The 12,691-nt window shown below is 33.0% G+C and overlaps 3 protein-coding genes across 3 annotated transcripts; 2 read left to right on the forward strand and 1 right to left on the reverse strand.

The window, feature by feature from the left end:
• Positions 1-208: 208 nt before the first annotated feature.
• LOC125578996 (E3 ubiquitin-protein ligase RSL1-like) lies at positions 209-1,292 on the reverse strand. Its single transcript, XM_048742173.1, has 2 exons — positions 744-1,292; positions 209-643 (listed from the first exon to the last, which is right to left on the reverse strand). Exons 1-2 carry the CDS (start codon positions 1,290-1,292, stop codon positions 209-211), a joined length of 984 nt encoding a protein of 327 aa, XP_048598130.1.
• A 913-nt stretch (positions 1,293-2,205) lies between these two features.
• Positions 2,206-3,356, forward strand: LOC106413968 (NEDD8-specific protease 1). Its single transcript, XM_013854689.3, has 2 exons — positions 2,206-2,398; positions 2,633-3,356. The coding sequence occupies exon 2, from the start codon at positions 2,640-2,642 to the stop codon at positions 3,306-3,308; it is 669 nt and encodes a 222-aa protein (XP_013710143.1). The 5' UTR covers positions 2,206-2,398; positions 2,633-2,639; the 3' UTR covers positions 3,309-3,356.
• A 7,968-nt stretch (positions 3,357-11,324) lies between these two features.
• LOC106412896 (dof zinc finger protein DOF5.3-like) lies at positions 11,325-12,528 on the forward strand. The gene is made up of 2 exons (XM_013853771.3): positions 11,325-11,568; positions 11,697-12,528. The coding sequence occupies exons 1-2, from the start codon at positions 11,545-11,547 to the stop codon at positions 12,447-12,449; spliced, it is 777 nt and encodes a 258-aa protein (XP_013709225.2). The 5' UTR covers positions 11,325-11,544; the 3' UTR covers positions 12,450-12,528.
• Positions 12,529-12,691: the final 163 nt, after the last annotated feature.

Below are 12,691 nucleotides of genomic sequence, written 5' to 3' on the forward strand. Positions count from 1 at the left end.
TGCGGAACGTGATCGTCCCCAGAAATGCGACAGCTATGGATAAATGGGCTGTTCATGCCAACTCCACAGTCGTAGCAAAAATGATATCCACACCTAAAAGGTTACATAGGAAGAATGACATTCATATGAAACATATATATACTAAAAACATAACCAAATTCGATAAAAGATCTCTTGCTGCTAGCTAGGAGGATTGTGATGAGAAACATTACCTACAAGTCATGTGGCCGCATCCGCCAGAACGTTCAACCATGTGGTTGCACTTGCCGCACTGACGCCACCCACTAAGATTTGCCAGAGAAATCAGCTTTGCATTTTGAGTATTAGAATGCAACTTCTTGTAATCGGTGCACGATAGCATACTATGCCATGGAGCCTTGCAGTAGAAGCAGAAGGAGCAACCACATTTCAAGCATTTCCTATGTCCACATGCAGAACCTAAAACAAGCTCGGTTCTGGACATCAAGTAAGAGCAGTTTTTATAAGGACAATAAACTCTCTCGTTGTAATGAATTGAGTTCTCTTTAGTCCTCTCTTTCCACTTCAAACACATCTCAGGAGTCAGAAGCTTGCCACATGTATCAACAGACAGCTGAGTCGTGCAGCCGTAGTGAAGACAATTAGGTATCGTTCCATCAAGAAGCTTCACAGTTAAATGTTGTTTCACACAGTTAACACAAAACCGATGACGGCATGTATCAACAGAAAACATGAGATCAGAATCAATGTCCTCGACAGATCACGCAAGATTCTTTCCCCTTAGCTTTATAAAGAGGATACATAGCTCTTCTTCCCATGAGGGTCATGTAATTTTCTTGTAGTTGTCCCTCCAAGAGATTATCTTTCATATCAAAAATTGCAACCCCTAATTCTGCTTTCTTACCTTTATTAGCTTGAGGAACAAGATACAAATCTCTTGTGGTTTCTGGCTCCTTTATAACCTCATAATCAGATTCAAGATGTGTGCCATCCACCATAGCAAGATGGCTAGATCGGAGTCTTTTTCTAATGGTTTGCGCATCATCCCTTAAACGAGCAATATTTTTCTTCACTTTCGTGGCTTCAGCCAAACCACGCGTTAGATCTCTAATCTCAGCTTCCTTGTAGGTCGTGTAATACTCGTTAAACCGTCCATTAGTGTTAAACACGTGCTGATCCTCATGGTTCCAAGTTTCCATCTCCAGAGCCGTCTCCATGGTCATCAAACCCTTGGAGTAACGCTTGTGAAAACGAGGCATTTCACTGAGTTTTTCCGCGGTTGCGCCAGTTACTGAACCGCCGTGGAAGTCCATTCTACCACCGTGGTTTCTGGTGCGAGTATTAATCATGATGTGAAGTAGATTTGAGGAGTGTGAGCTTTTTGTGAGCTCTGGCGATAATCTTCTATTAGATTGCGTATCAAAGCTAATGAAAATCATGATTATTGTTAGGAATATTCCGAAACAATCGGGGAGAATATTTTATTTAGGTGAAGATAAGAAATGGATTACTATTTTGTGAGAATCCAGTATCATCAGAAAAATAATACTCAAGTCTTGATATTTTCTAAGGAACAAATATAAATGTAACGTTCTACTTACATCTTTTTCCCGTTCTAATTACATTAAATCCAACATGAAACTAAGGCTCCAAATAGATGATTGTATATTGGGTAAAAAACAGATGTTTGTATGTCTAAAGTATAAGCCATCAGATCATATATGTCCTATGATGATGGGTCATTAAAATATATGTCCTATGTATATATGACATGATAGAATATCTACCCTTTTCGCTCAGATAGATAGAGAGTGATTTGATGATATTGAGGACTAAGAGCATGGCCATCAATGAACCAGCAGGGGGGGGGGGGTGATTTAAAAAAAAACGCGGACCAATAACGAGCCGCCACATGATGTGGAGCCCGCGAAACAGTGATGAAACGGGTTCATTCGGAGGCACTCCTGCGAGACGAATTCATCAGATTCTATTATTATAACTTTTTTTTTTTTGGATGTGTGAGAGATTCCCCCAGAACCTTTGATGGGCATGCTCTAACCCTACTGCTCTTGATGAGAACACAAAGCAGATGCGAGGGCTTTAAATCTCCCCCATCGGCTATGTTCCATCTTGATGGAGACACAGAAGATCTTCATTGTAGACGGAACATGACTACGAATTAGTATAAGGGTTCCTTCTTCAGCACGTCATGTTGGTGATCAAACTTCCTGAGTCTTGGGCCGAAGTTGGGCTCATGGGCCTATATTTGATTCGTTTTCCATTTTATACACCAAATCAACCTTTTCTTTTTCTTTGATTCATGACTCTGTTCTTCAGATTACAGTTTTTCAAGAGCTGAATCGCTGGAAAACTAAAACTGATCTTCGTCTGTAACCGCGTATAGACACAGAGAATAAAGGTAATTTGTAATTTCATTACTTCGTTGGATACCGGTAGTTAATCTTTAGCAAGTTTCTTTCAGCTGATAGGTGATCTTTTTTGACAATCAATTTTTGAATTCACTTGTTTTGAATACTGGTTTTGTTTTGATGTAAGAAATTTTATTCCTTTATGCGGTTCTTCCAAAATATTTTCTATAGTGAACGGAACCTGTTCGTCAAAAAGCCTGAACGAATGTTTTTGGTTTGCACAGTTTTGCCATGGCAAATACTTGGGGTGACGACAAGATCCTCAGCTTCAACGATGTTGTCCTCAGGAGATCAGATTTAGACATCCTTAACGGACCCAATTACTTAAACGACCGTGTCATCGAGTTCTACCTAAGCTACTTATCCACACTCCACACTTCCCCTACCATCTCGCTAATCCCTCCCTCCATTGCCTTCTGGATCTCAAACTGTCCCGACACTGAATCACTCAAAGACTTCATAAAACCGCTCAGATTACTCGACAGCGACGAGCTAAACGACAACCTCAATGTCGAGCTAGCAGAAGGCGGGTTACACTGGAGCTTACTTGTGTACTACAAAGAAACCAACTCGTTTTTCCATCACGATAGCTTTATGGGAGCGAATCAATGGAATGCGAGACAGCTCTACAAGGCGGTTTCTCCGTTTGTGTCTGATGGGGATGCTGCGTACAGAGAATGCAGTGATACACCGCAGCAGAAGAATGGGTACGACTGTGGTGTGCACATTCTTGCAACCGCTCAGGTTATATGCAAATGGTTTAGCTCTGGTGGAATGAAGAACCGGGATGAGTTGTGGTTAGGTGATGTAAAGCAGACTGTACCGAATGTGGTTAACCATTTGAGGGATGAGATATTGGGGTTGATCAGAAGGTTGATGTCTGAGATGGTTGTTGAATGAGTTTTAACTTTTTACCGGATCTAATACATTTGATATTTTCACCGGTTATTGCTATACTTTAAACCGATGAAAGTGCTTAGAGCATGTACAATGGTGGATTATAGCAAATCCTTAGCTATAATCCTTAGCACTTTATCATTAAACAAACATTAAAAAATGGTGCACAGTTAAGAAAAATTAAGAATGAATCCTTAACTAAGGATTAAAAGGATGAAGTCCTTAATGTGTTGGCGCTGTCTCATTGGTTTGAGATTATTAATTTTTTTTTAACTCTAACCATGATTCTTAAACCTGATTAGTAATTTTATTTTTAACTCTAACCATGATTCTTAAACTTGATTAGTAATTTTTTTTAACTCTAACCATGATTCTTAAATCTGATTAGTAATTCTTTTTAAACTCTAACCATGATTCTTAAATCTGCTTAGTAATTTTTTTTTAACTCTAACCATGATTCTTAAACCTGATTAGTAATTTTTTTAACTCTAACCATGATACTTAAACCTGATTAGTAATTTTTTTAACTCTAACCATGATTTTTAAACCTGATTAGTAATTTTTTTTTAACTCTAACCATGATTCTTAAACCTGATTAGTAATTTTTTAACTCTAACCATGATTCTTAAACCTCATTTGTAATTTTTTTAACTCTAACCATGATTCTTAAACCTGATTAGTAATTTATTTAACTCTAACCATGATTCTTAAACTTGATTAGTAATTTTTTTTAACTCTAACCATGATTCTTAAACCTGATAAGTAATTTTTTCAAATTTCAAATTAAAAAAAATTCCTAAAAACTCCATTTCGGAATACACCATTGGAGCTACATTTCTGATTAGAGTTATTAACTATTCAAAAAAAAAAATATATTATTTAAATGATAAGGATTCCAATGGTGGGTTACACCATTGGAGTTGCTCTTAGTTGAACGTGTTTTGGTAAATAAAAATAAAATTATTCAATTTTAATGAAAATAATACAGAATATTGTTTCTAAAATTCAATATGTAATTAGGCCCATAATCTGGTGACTGTAGGCCCAATATCATGCAGTATGGTAAAGTTATTACAGGCCCACGGTGGAAAACGAAACTTCTGAAATATTCCATCACGCGACCCCAGTGATGCGTCTACCTCACTACATCAAATATTTTTAAATGATAAATCCTACGAAACGAAATTATCAAATGAAAAATTCATCTGTAGATGATGGGCTTGTTTTTATTTTTGTCAATACAGTGTGGTAAACTAGTATAATAAAAGTACCCAAAAAAAACGTACAAAATGTTGGAAAAAAAAAACGTACGAAATTATTCGGTCAATTCTCTTAAATAATCGTTTTTAAGTTTTTATCAAAAAAATAGCTCTAAAAAAATAACTAAAATAGCCTCTTTTTATTTTGACATTTTTAATTGAGCAATTCTCTCAAATAACTATTTTTAAGTTTTTATCACAAAAATAACATTCAAAAAATAAAATGACCAAAATATCCCTTTTTGTTTTGAAAATTTTAATTTTAATTTTTAATTTTTAAAATTTGAAAGTCATCTACAAAACCCACCCCTTATCTCTAAACATTAAGTCAACATTAGTTAACCCAGTGGGTATAAATACATATTTTACTTTTTAATAAAACTTTTTTTTGGTCATTTTCCTCCTTGATATGCTATTTTTGTGAAAATAAACAAAAAATGATATCCAAAAAAATTTATCTTTTTAATATTTATTTTTTATTTTTTAAAATTTGAAACTATATCCCAAAACTCTAAACCCTAAGTCTAGGATTAGTTAACCCTGGAGTGAAAATATATTTTTATCCTTTAATAAAACTTATTTTGATCATTTTTTTTCATTAAAACTATTTTTTTACAAAAACTTAAAAAAGACTATCCCAGAGAATTTCTCAAATTATTTTGCTTTTTCTCACAAGTTATATTACATTTTAAACTGATTTTTTGTAACGAACTTAAAGCATATCATAGTCATAGTTTTGAATAAACTAGGCAGATATAGATGGAAGGAAACTTTCTAAAAAAGAACAGAAAATGATCATATTTTGAGTAAGAAGAGAACATTAAATACATAAGACCAATCACAACTTAATGAATGAATAAAAAGAGTATGGATCATGAAAATCTAATTGATAAAAAAAAAATCCGTTTTCTAAAATCAAGAGAAATTTTCACCAAAGTGGAAACAAACAAAAGAAAGCTCCAAAGATTTATTTTAAAAATAAGGACAAGAGCTAAAAAAAAAAAAAAGCTGCATGGGAATCTACGCTTTGATGCCTTGCTTGAAGATGGAGGCAAGAATATATATGCGGGTCCCTTTGGAAATTGCGCCTCAAATCTCTAATCCGATCTTTAAATCTTCTTTTCTCTTATTTTATCCACGTAACACGTCCCTTGGTTAGTGTTCTCAAAGATAATGAGGACTAGTATATTTTAAAATACTCATGCATGTTTTATTTGCAAGAGAAAAGCTAAAACTTAACAAAAACAGTTATAATCAAAAGAGCAATAAAGGATTTCTATTCCAAAAAACCTTTTTTAATAAATGTATTAAAAAATCTATTTGTACAAGCTTATAAATTCATCCATATTTCCTAAATATTAAATCCTAAACAATAATTGCCACTTTTCAATTTATCTTTAAACAATTATCATTTTCATAAATGCTTTAAATTTATTACGAAAAAAAAAATTAGCCCTCTTAAATTATTATAAATGTTCAAGAATTATTTATAAAAGTTTAAAGAACTCAATTTCACCTCTAAATACTAAACCATAAATAATAATTACTAAACATAAACCTAAATATTAGTATATATTTTTAATTTAGTGTATTTTTGAAAACGATATCCAAATTGACTCTAAATTTTAAACAGTTTATATATAGATTCATTAACAAATTATTAACTTTTAACGCATGAAAGAAAAACAAAAATACATGATATACAAATCATAATATATGATTAACATTATTATTAGAAACGGAAACGATATTTTGGAACATACATGTACCATACGAATGTTCTAGTTTTATATTCCTAGAAGACTATATATACAACCAAACTATTGTGGAATGAAGTAAATTTGATTATAATGTTTTTTAGGCACATATTATTTGGACATAGATAGGTTTTGCAATAATTTTTAATAAAATGTGAAGGAGAAAATAGAGAGTGGGAGTTTGAAACACTGACGGTGAGTGAGACACCACATGCAAACGAAACCAGCCTGCAACCACTTGCTTTCACTCTATCTTTCCTCGATTTCCTCCAACTTATTCCTTTGTCATGCCGCCACGTGTTGTACAATTAGCCAGCATCAAGGTCCCACTTATACCGCCGGCCAATCACTCTGTCTCTTCTATTGTTGTCCCCACACCCAAATCTTTGTCCGGAAATATTTCTTCTCATTTGAACGTTTAATTCGGAAATTAGGGTTTCTTATTTGCTTCATATGTTATTAATTAATTTGGATCCTTGTGGTGTGGATGTATAGTTCATTGTGGATGTATCAACAATCCTATCATGATAACATTTTAAGTATTTTAAATAAAGAATTATGTCTGTTTACAAATGTGACTTAACTTATTAATATTTTTGTTCTAATATATAATTTGTTTGTGGGGGAAAATACAAAATACTGTTGTTATAGATGTAAAAGAACAAATACGAAAACATATGTACAAACACAAAAAATGACATAACAGTATAACATGGTTCACCAACTTAGATATATCTACTAGTAAAAAGAAATCTTATTATTTGGAGATGCTATTAAGTTTACATTAGAATTACAAAAATAAATGATATATGTAAGATATCCCACATATTAAGACATAGTGCATATCAGACTTGTAGAATTTAAATCCAATAACTTGATGCAGTGCCCAACAACTGATGTCAGATACAATACAGTTGTGATGAACCGTACTTGATGCATTATCCAATATTTAGATTTAAGGCACATCAACAAATACTACACAAATTAGGTTTTGAAATGGGTTATCTTTTTTTTTAAGTTGAGTAAGAGTTAGTAAAATCATTTATGACCTAAATTATAGTAATTTATTTATTCGAACATAAATCCTAGTCCCTTCTTGTTTATCGAGCATCAACAGATTATGAGATGGACCAACTTGATGCAAATGTTGATTTAATAAAAAGTAATAGTTTCCGAGTTCATCAATTGCTTAGATTATCAACCACACACCAACGATGCAAGCACATGAATATTAGTTACTATAAGAAAAACGACAGATTTTCTCATTTCATAGCAATTTAGCATATTTACTTAACCAAACTAAAGTTGTTAAATCAAACATCAGAACTAGTTTTCATACCTAAACTTATTTATGCATTGAGTCATTAATAGGGTCGAATAAAAGAATACCAAAAAAACAAGTGCTATATCTTTATAGGTGTACGATAAATATAAATTACAATCACGATCACTTTATAAACTATGATAAATTAGAGGTACATCATGTGTAGATAGATTGCAATATCATGATTCATAAATATTTGAGAGCTCTCTTATCAGTACGATCTGTTTTAACTTCTTCTTTTTTTTGCCCAAGAAATTCCAGTTTGATCACTAATAAGACTCGAAATCAACTAAAAAAATAACTATTTTGACTAGTCAGCCCAAAACTCTTATGTCTATTTTTTGGTGCTCCCACCACTTCCGATTATTGTATATACATATTATAATGTTCAATATTCCTTGTTAAGGATCTCGAATGGATGATTTATTTTATCACTCTCATCCCTGTTTCTTCACCTCAACATGTTTTGATCTATACTATTAATTAGGTTTATATATTATTTGATATATCAATAAAACATTATCTTTATCTTTTTATCATGTAGTTCTTGTGAGTTACTTGCATGCATTATATATTTAAGAACCAGTATAATGATCGAAATCGGATTTACTTTGGTCGCAAATAAAATAGTACCTGGATTGGGATCACTTATGATGATATGGCGTTTAAAGGAGGACTTAGTTGGGGTTTTTTTCCAACTTCTAGCTGGTAAATTATTGCGATAGCATTCTGATCATGTTGAGATGTTAACCAAAGATATCAAGATTTGTAGAAACAAATATAAAATTATCACACATTCCATTTTATTTTATTTGAAATGGCCCTATCTCTCTTAATGTACTCTCTATATTTCAAAAGAGTTGCCTTCTGAATTTTGATAAACCCTTTCGACTTGTTTTTTTTAACTAACGCCTTCGACTTGTTTTGACCTTCGAATTCAAATTAATTGCAAAGTCCATATATAAGTTAATCATACATATGTTTTTTACTTTGTTGAAAGTTGAAGTATCGTTTGATTTGATAAGACCATCATCCATATCTGGTTGATAATATAGACTAGATATTATCCGAAAGCAATAAAATTTAATTATTCTTAGACTACGAAACACTTCTTCAGTAAAGTTTACATGAATTCCAAGACCCAACAAATCTAATGTGTTACTCTATATCGATTTCATTGTAAATGTCTTCTTTTACTGTGATTCCCCCCCCCCCCCCCCCCCCCCCCCCCAAAAAAAAACATCTGTCTAATATTTTCATCACCTAATAGCAAACTCTAATATTTCTTTGTTCTGTCCAAGTATAACAGAGTTTATTTAAGACGAAATTGAGAATTGTATGTATATTTTTTATATTGAGATTAGTAGACAAAATTTAAATTTTTATAAATTTTCAATGAAATTATACAAGAGTTTCACTTCTTAAATGACCTAAAACTTATGCATTTTATATGTGAGAAGAAAAAGGTGAAAATACGCCTATTAGAACATCTCCAATCCGTACTTATTTTTTCTTCTATAAAAAAAGTGGAGATCGACAAAAAAATAAAATGTGCCTGAACTGCTGGTGCTATAAATTTCTTATACTAATTAAATTTAAATTCTAGTTTAAATAAGGTCATGATGATCTTGATAAAACTGAGAGCCAAAGGTATGTAGGGTCCAAAGAGAAATATAATGATTATCTGTTATATTTGTAGACCAATGATTGTTTGTGAATGAATAACCAATTTCCATGGCGGAAAACTACAGGTCACAACACATGATTCTTACCCAGTACCCATTCTATCAAAAATAAAACCAAAGAAAAAGTGTACTAATTAAGTGGGATGTATAGAATAGTGGATTTTAAAATTAAATTAATAGTACCTATTTAAAAACCAGATGTAACATGAATCAATACCATAAAATTTAATAGGTTTTTGTTTTTTTAGTAAAACAGCATGTTTTGTAGTAGGCCAACAAAATAAATCACTAGAGGGCAACCATTTTTTATTAAGAGTTTAGTCATTCTCTCTTAACGTTTAAAAATTGGTGCGAGTTAGTAGCTCATTTTCTCTTCCCACGTTACAACGTTTAAAAATCGTATATATTGCACAGCACTATATACTAATCTGATGTATATGGTCCTTAGACCAAATCTCGGTCTTCATAGAAGTCTCTTTCCCGAAAACCGATGTGTTTGAGTGATTTGCTTTAAATCTCCATGGGATAATGCAAATACATCATGAGCTGCACATTCTCCGGCTAGTTCTTTGCTTTTTTACTTCATATATATTTAGATCCACGTACAAATCTAAGAATAATATATGTTACTAGAAGTATTTTATTCACAGTTATTTAGGTTAGATTTCGAATATATCAACTATATATAATAATAACCATACGAAGTATCTTAATATATAATTATGGAATATGATGATATAGCTAGTTGTCCCACTTTCAAAAATCATTGGTTGAGTTTCATTATTGAGTACTACGTACATCTGAATATGATTTGTTTGTTTTGTCGCAAATACAGTATGTTTCCGCTTGTTTCAATTTTTTTTTAAATAAAAAATAAATATATAGAATGACTTCAGTATATGTATTTATGATGATAAGCAAATATATAATTTCAGCATAGATTTTTCTGTGTATAATCATGGTTTGTTTTGCCAAAAATTAATAAGTATAGTATATGAATTTGTTATTTATGTGTAAAATTCATATTTGTATATGAATTTATTATTTATGTGTAAAATTCATATTTCTGTCAGATTGAATCAGAATAATACAAGGGAAACTAGAGTATCTGCCCACTCCCTCTAGTACGATATGAAGGTGATCACTTTGAAAAAGATCGGTCCCATAAGGAAGAAACAAGACATAGCGATGAGCATGGGTCCCTGGTGGTGACAACTCAACGGACCATTGAGACATAAAATAGAAATTACAATACAAAGATGATGAGTGTGCGTGGGAATCCGACGTAGAACATCATCTTTCATCGATCATCGTACGGTCATTGTTCATCTTAAATCAAATAGTAGGATCGATTTCACATTATTGATAACGATTGCAACTCATCATCATCATATATATTTGACCGCTAAAATAATTTGACCAATCCACTATCGTGGAGTAACTTAACGAGAACTCAAAACACAAGTTGAAGAGATAATTAAAAAGCGTAAGAATTTATTATTGACTTTCCTCAAATTAATTTTCAATTTATCATCTCTTGTTACACTGTATAATTGTATAAAAATAAAAAATCATATGAACAGAGTTTTATAAATATAATTATGCAGTTTAAGAAAGGATAATTAAAAAAAGCTTAAGAATTTATTATTGACTTTCCTCAAATTTTGAATTATCATCTCTTGTTATACTGTACACAAGATTTAAAAAATGGAAAAACACCACTATAAAAATGAAAAATCATATGAACAGAGTTATAAGTATAACTTGTAGTTTAAGATTTTTTTTTTGTGTTTAGGTTTACGCGAAACATTTCAGTGAGATCCAAAACACTTCAATGGACAGTAAGATATGATTTATGTATACATAATATATAAATCATAAACGGCGGCTTTATGGTCTCCAAGTCACGTTCCGAATTGGTTCACATTATTCTTTCATAGCATTGTTTAATTTATCAATAACAGTATTAATAAAATCTCAGAATATTATACTCCATAAAATAAATAATATATGATCGAGGCCACGACAATTGTGTCTCTCTCATCCCACATTCTCGTGTATATATACATATGCTTGGCTTTTCCTTCTCTTTCACTTTAATTTTCTACTCATATCCATCATTCCCTCTAGTCTCAAGAAAAAAATCTCCATCTCCTACATACAACACTCACTTGGATCTAATAATCTTCAAGGAGCTTCTCAGATTTAGCTCTTATGGATCATTTGTTACAACACCAGGTAAAACTCCAATACAAAGATCCACGATTTCAACATCTTCATTGGTTTTTGTTTATTTAAATTAGAATCTTGATATGGGCTTGGTTTATAAAAATTAGAATCTTGATTCATTTTCTTTCTTTTAAAAGGATGTCTTCAGCAATTACAACAAAGCACGAGATGCCATGGGAGTATCAAGTTCACCAAACCCAACCGAAGTAGATCACAATCAGAAAAAACCATCTCCCGCGACTGGGGCGGCGAAGCCACAGCCACCCGATCTAGCCCTGAGATGTCCACGTTGCGACTCAACGAACACAAAGTTTTGCTACTACAACAACTACAGCCTCTCTCAGCCTCGCTACTTCTGCAAATCATGCCGGAGATATTGGACCAAAGGTGGGACACTAAGAAACATTCCCGTCGGAGGCGGCTGTCGAAAAAACAAACGGTCCACATCTTCGGCGACAAGAAGCCTCAGAACCACTCCAGAACCAGCGTTCTCGGCGGCGAGTTTCGGTGGGTTTGGTAACAATGAACACACTGATCTCAGCTTAGCATTTGCCCTGCTGAACAAGCAACCTCAGGGGAGTTCTTCGCATCTAGGGTTTCCTTCAGCATTCGGTAACTCTAGCTCTCATCAGTCTGACATGGAGAGTGTGTTTGGAACAAGCCAGAAAAATGAGAACGCTGGTTATGCGTTTGGAAACGGGAGCAGCGGTTTGGATATGGCCATGAGTGATCCAAACAAGGTCTTATGGGGGTTTCCATGGCAGATGAATGGAGAGGGCTTTGGGATGATGAGCATGGGAGGAGGAGGAGGTGGTCACGTAGATCAAGTTGATTCAGGAAGAGAGCTTTGGACCAATATGAACTATATTAACTCTGGTGCTTTAATGTAGTTCAGATTAAAACCTTAATTTTATTTGGTGTTTAATTTAGGGTTTGGAGTTAATATTTAATGGGAAAAAAAGATGGGGGCCAATATTGGGGGGGGGGGGGGGGGGGGGGGGGTTGGTTCTTTCTGAGTTAAGTTGTTGAGTTTCTTTCCTTTGTATGTTCATCGTTTCACTATGTTTTTAATGACACATTTTTCTTTTAGTTCCAAAAATATTGTTTGCAAAGTTCATATGTATAACTTCTG

This window comes from Brassica napus, chromosome A10 (genome assembly GCF_020379485.1).
Source record: "Brassica napus cultivar Da-Ae chromosome A10, Da-Ae, whole genome shotgun sequence".
Classification (NCBI taxonomy): Eukaryota; Viridiplantae; Streptophyta; class Magnoliopsida; order Brassicales; family Brassicaceae; genus Brassica; species Brassica napus.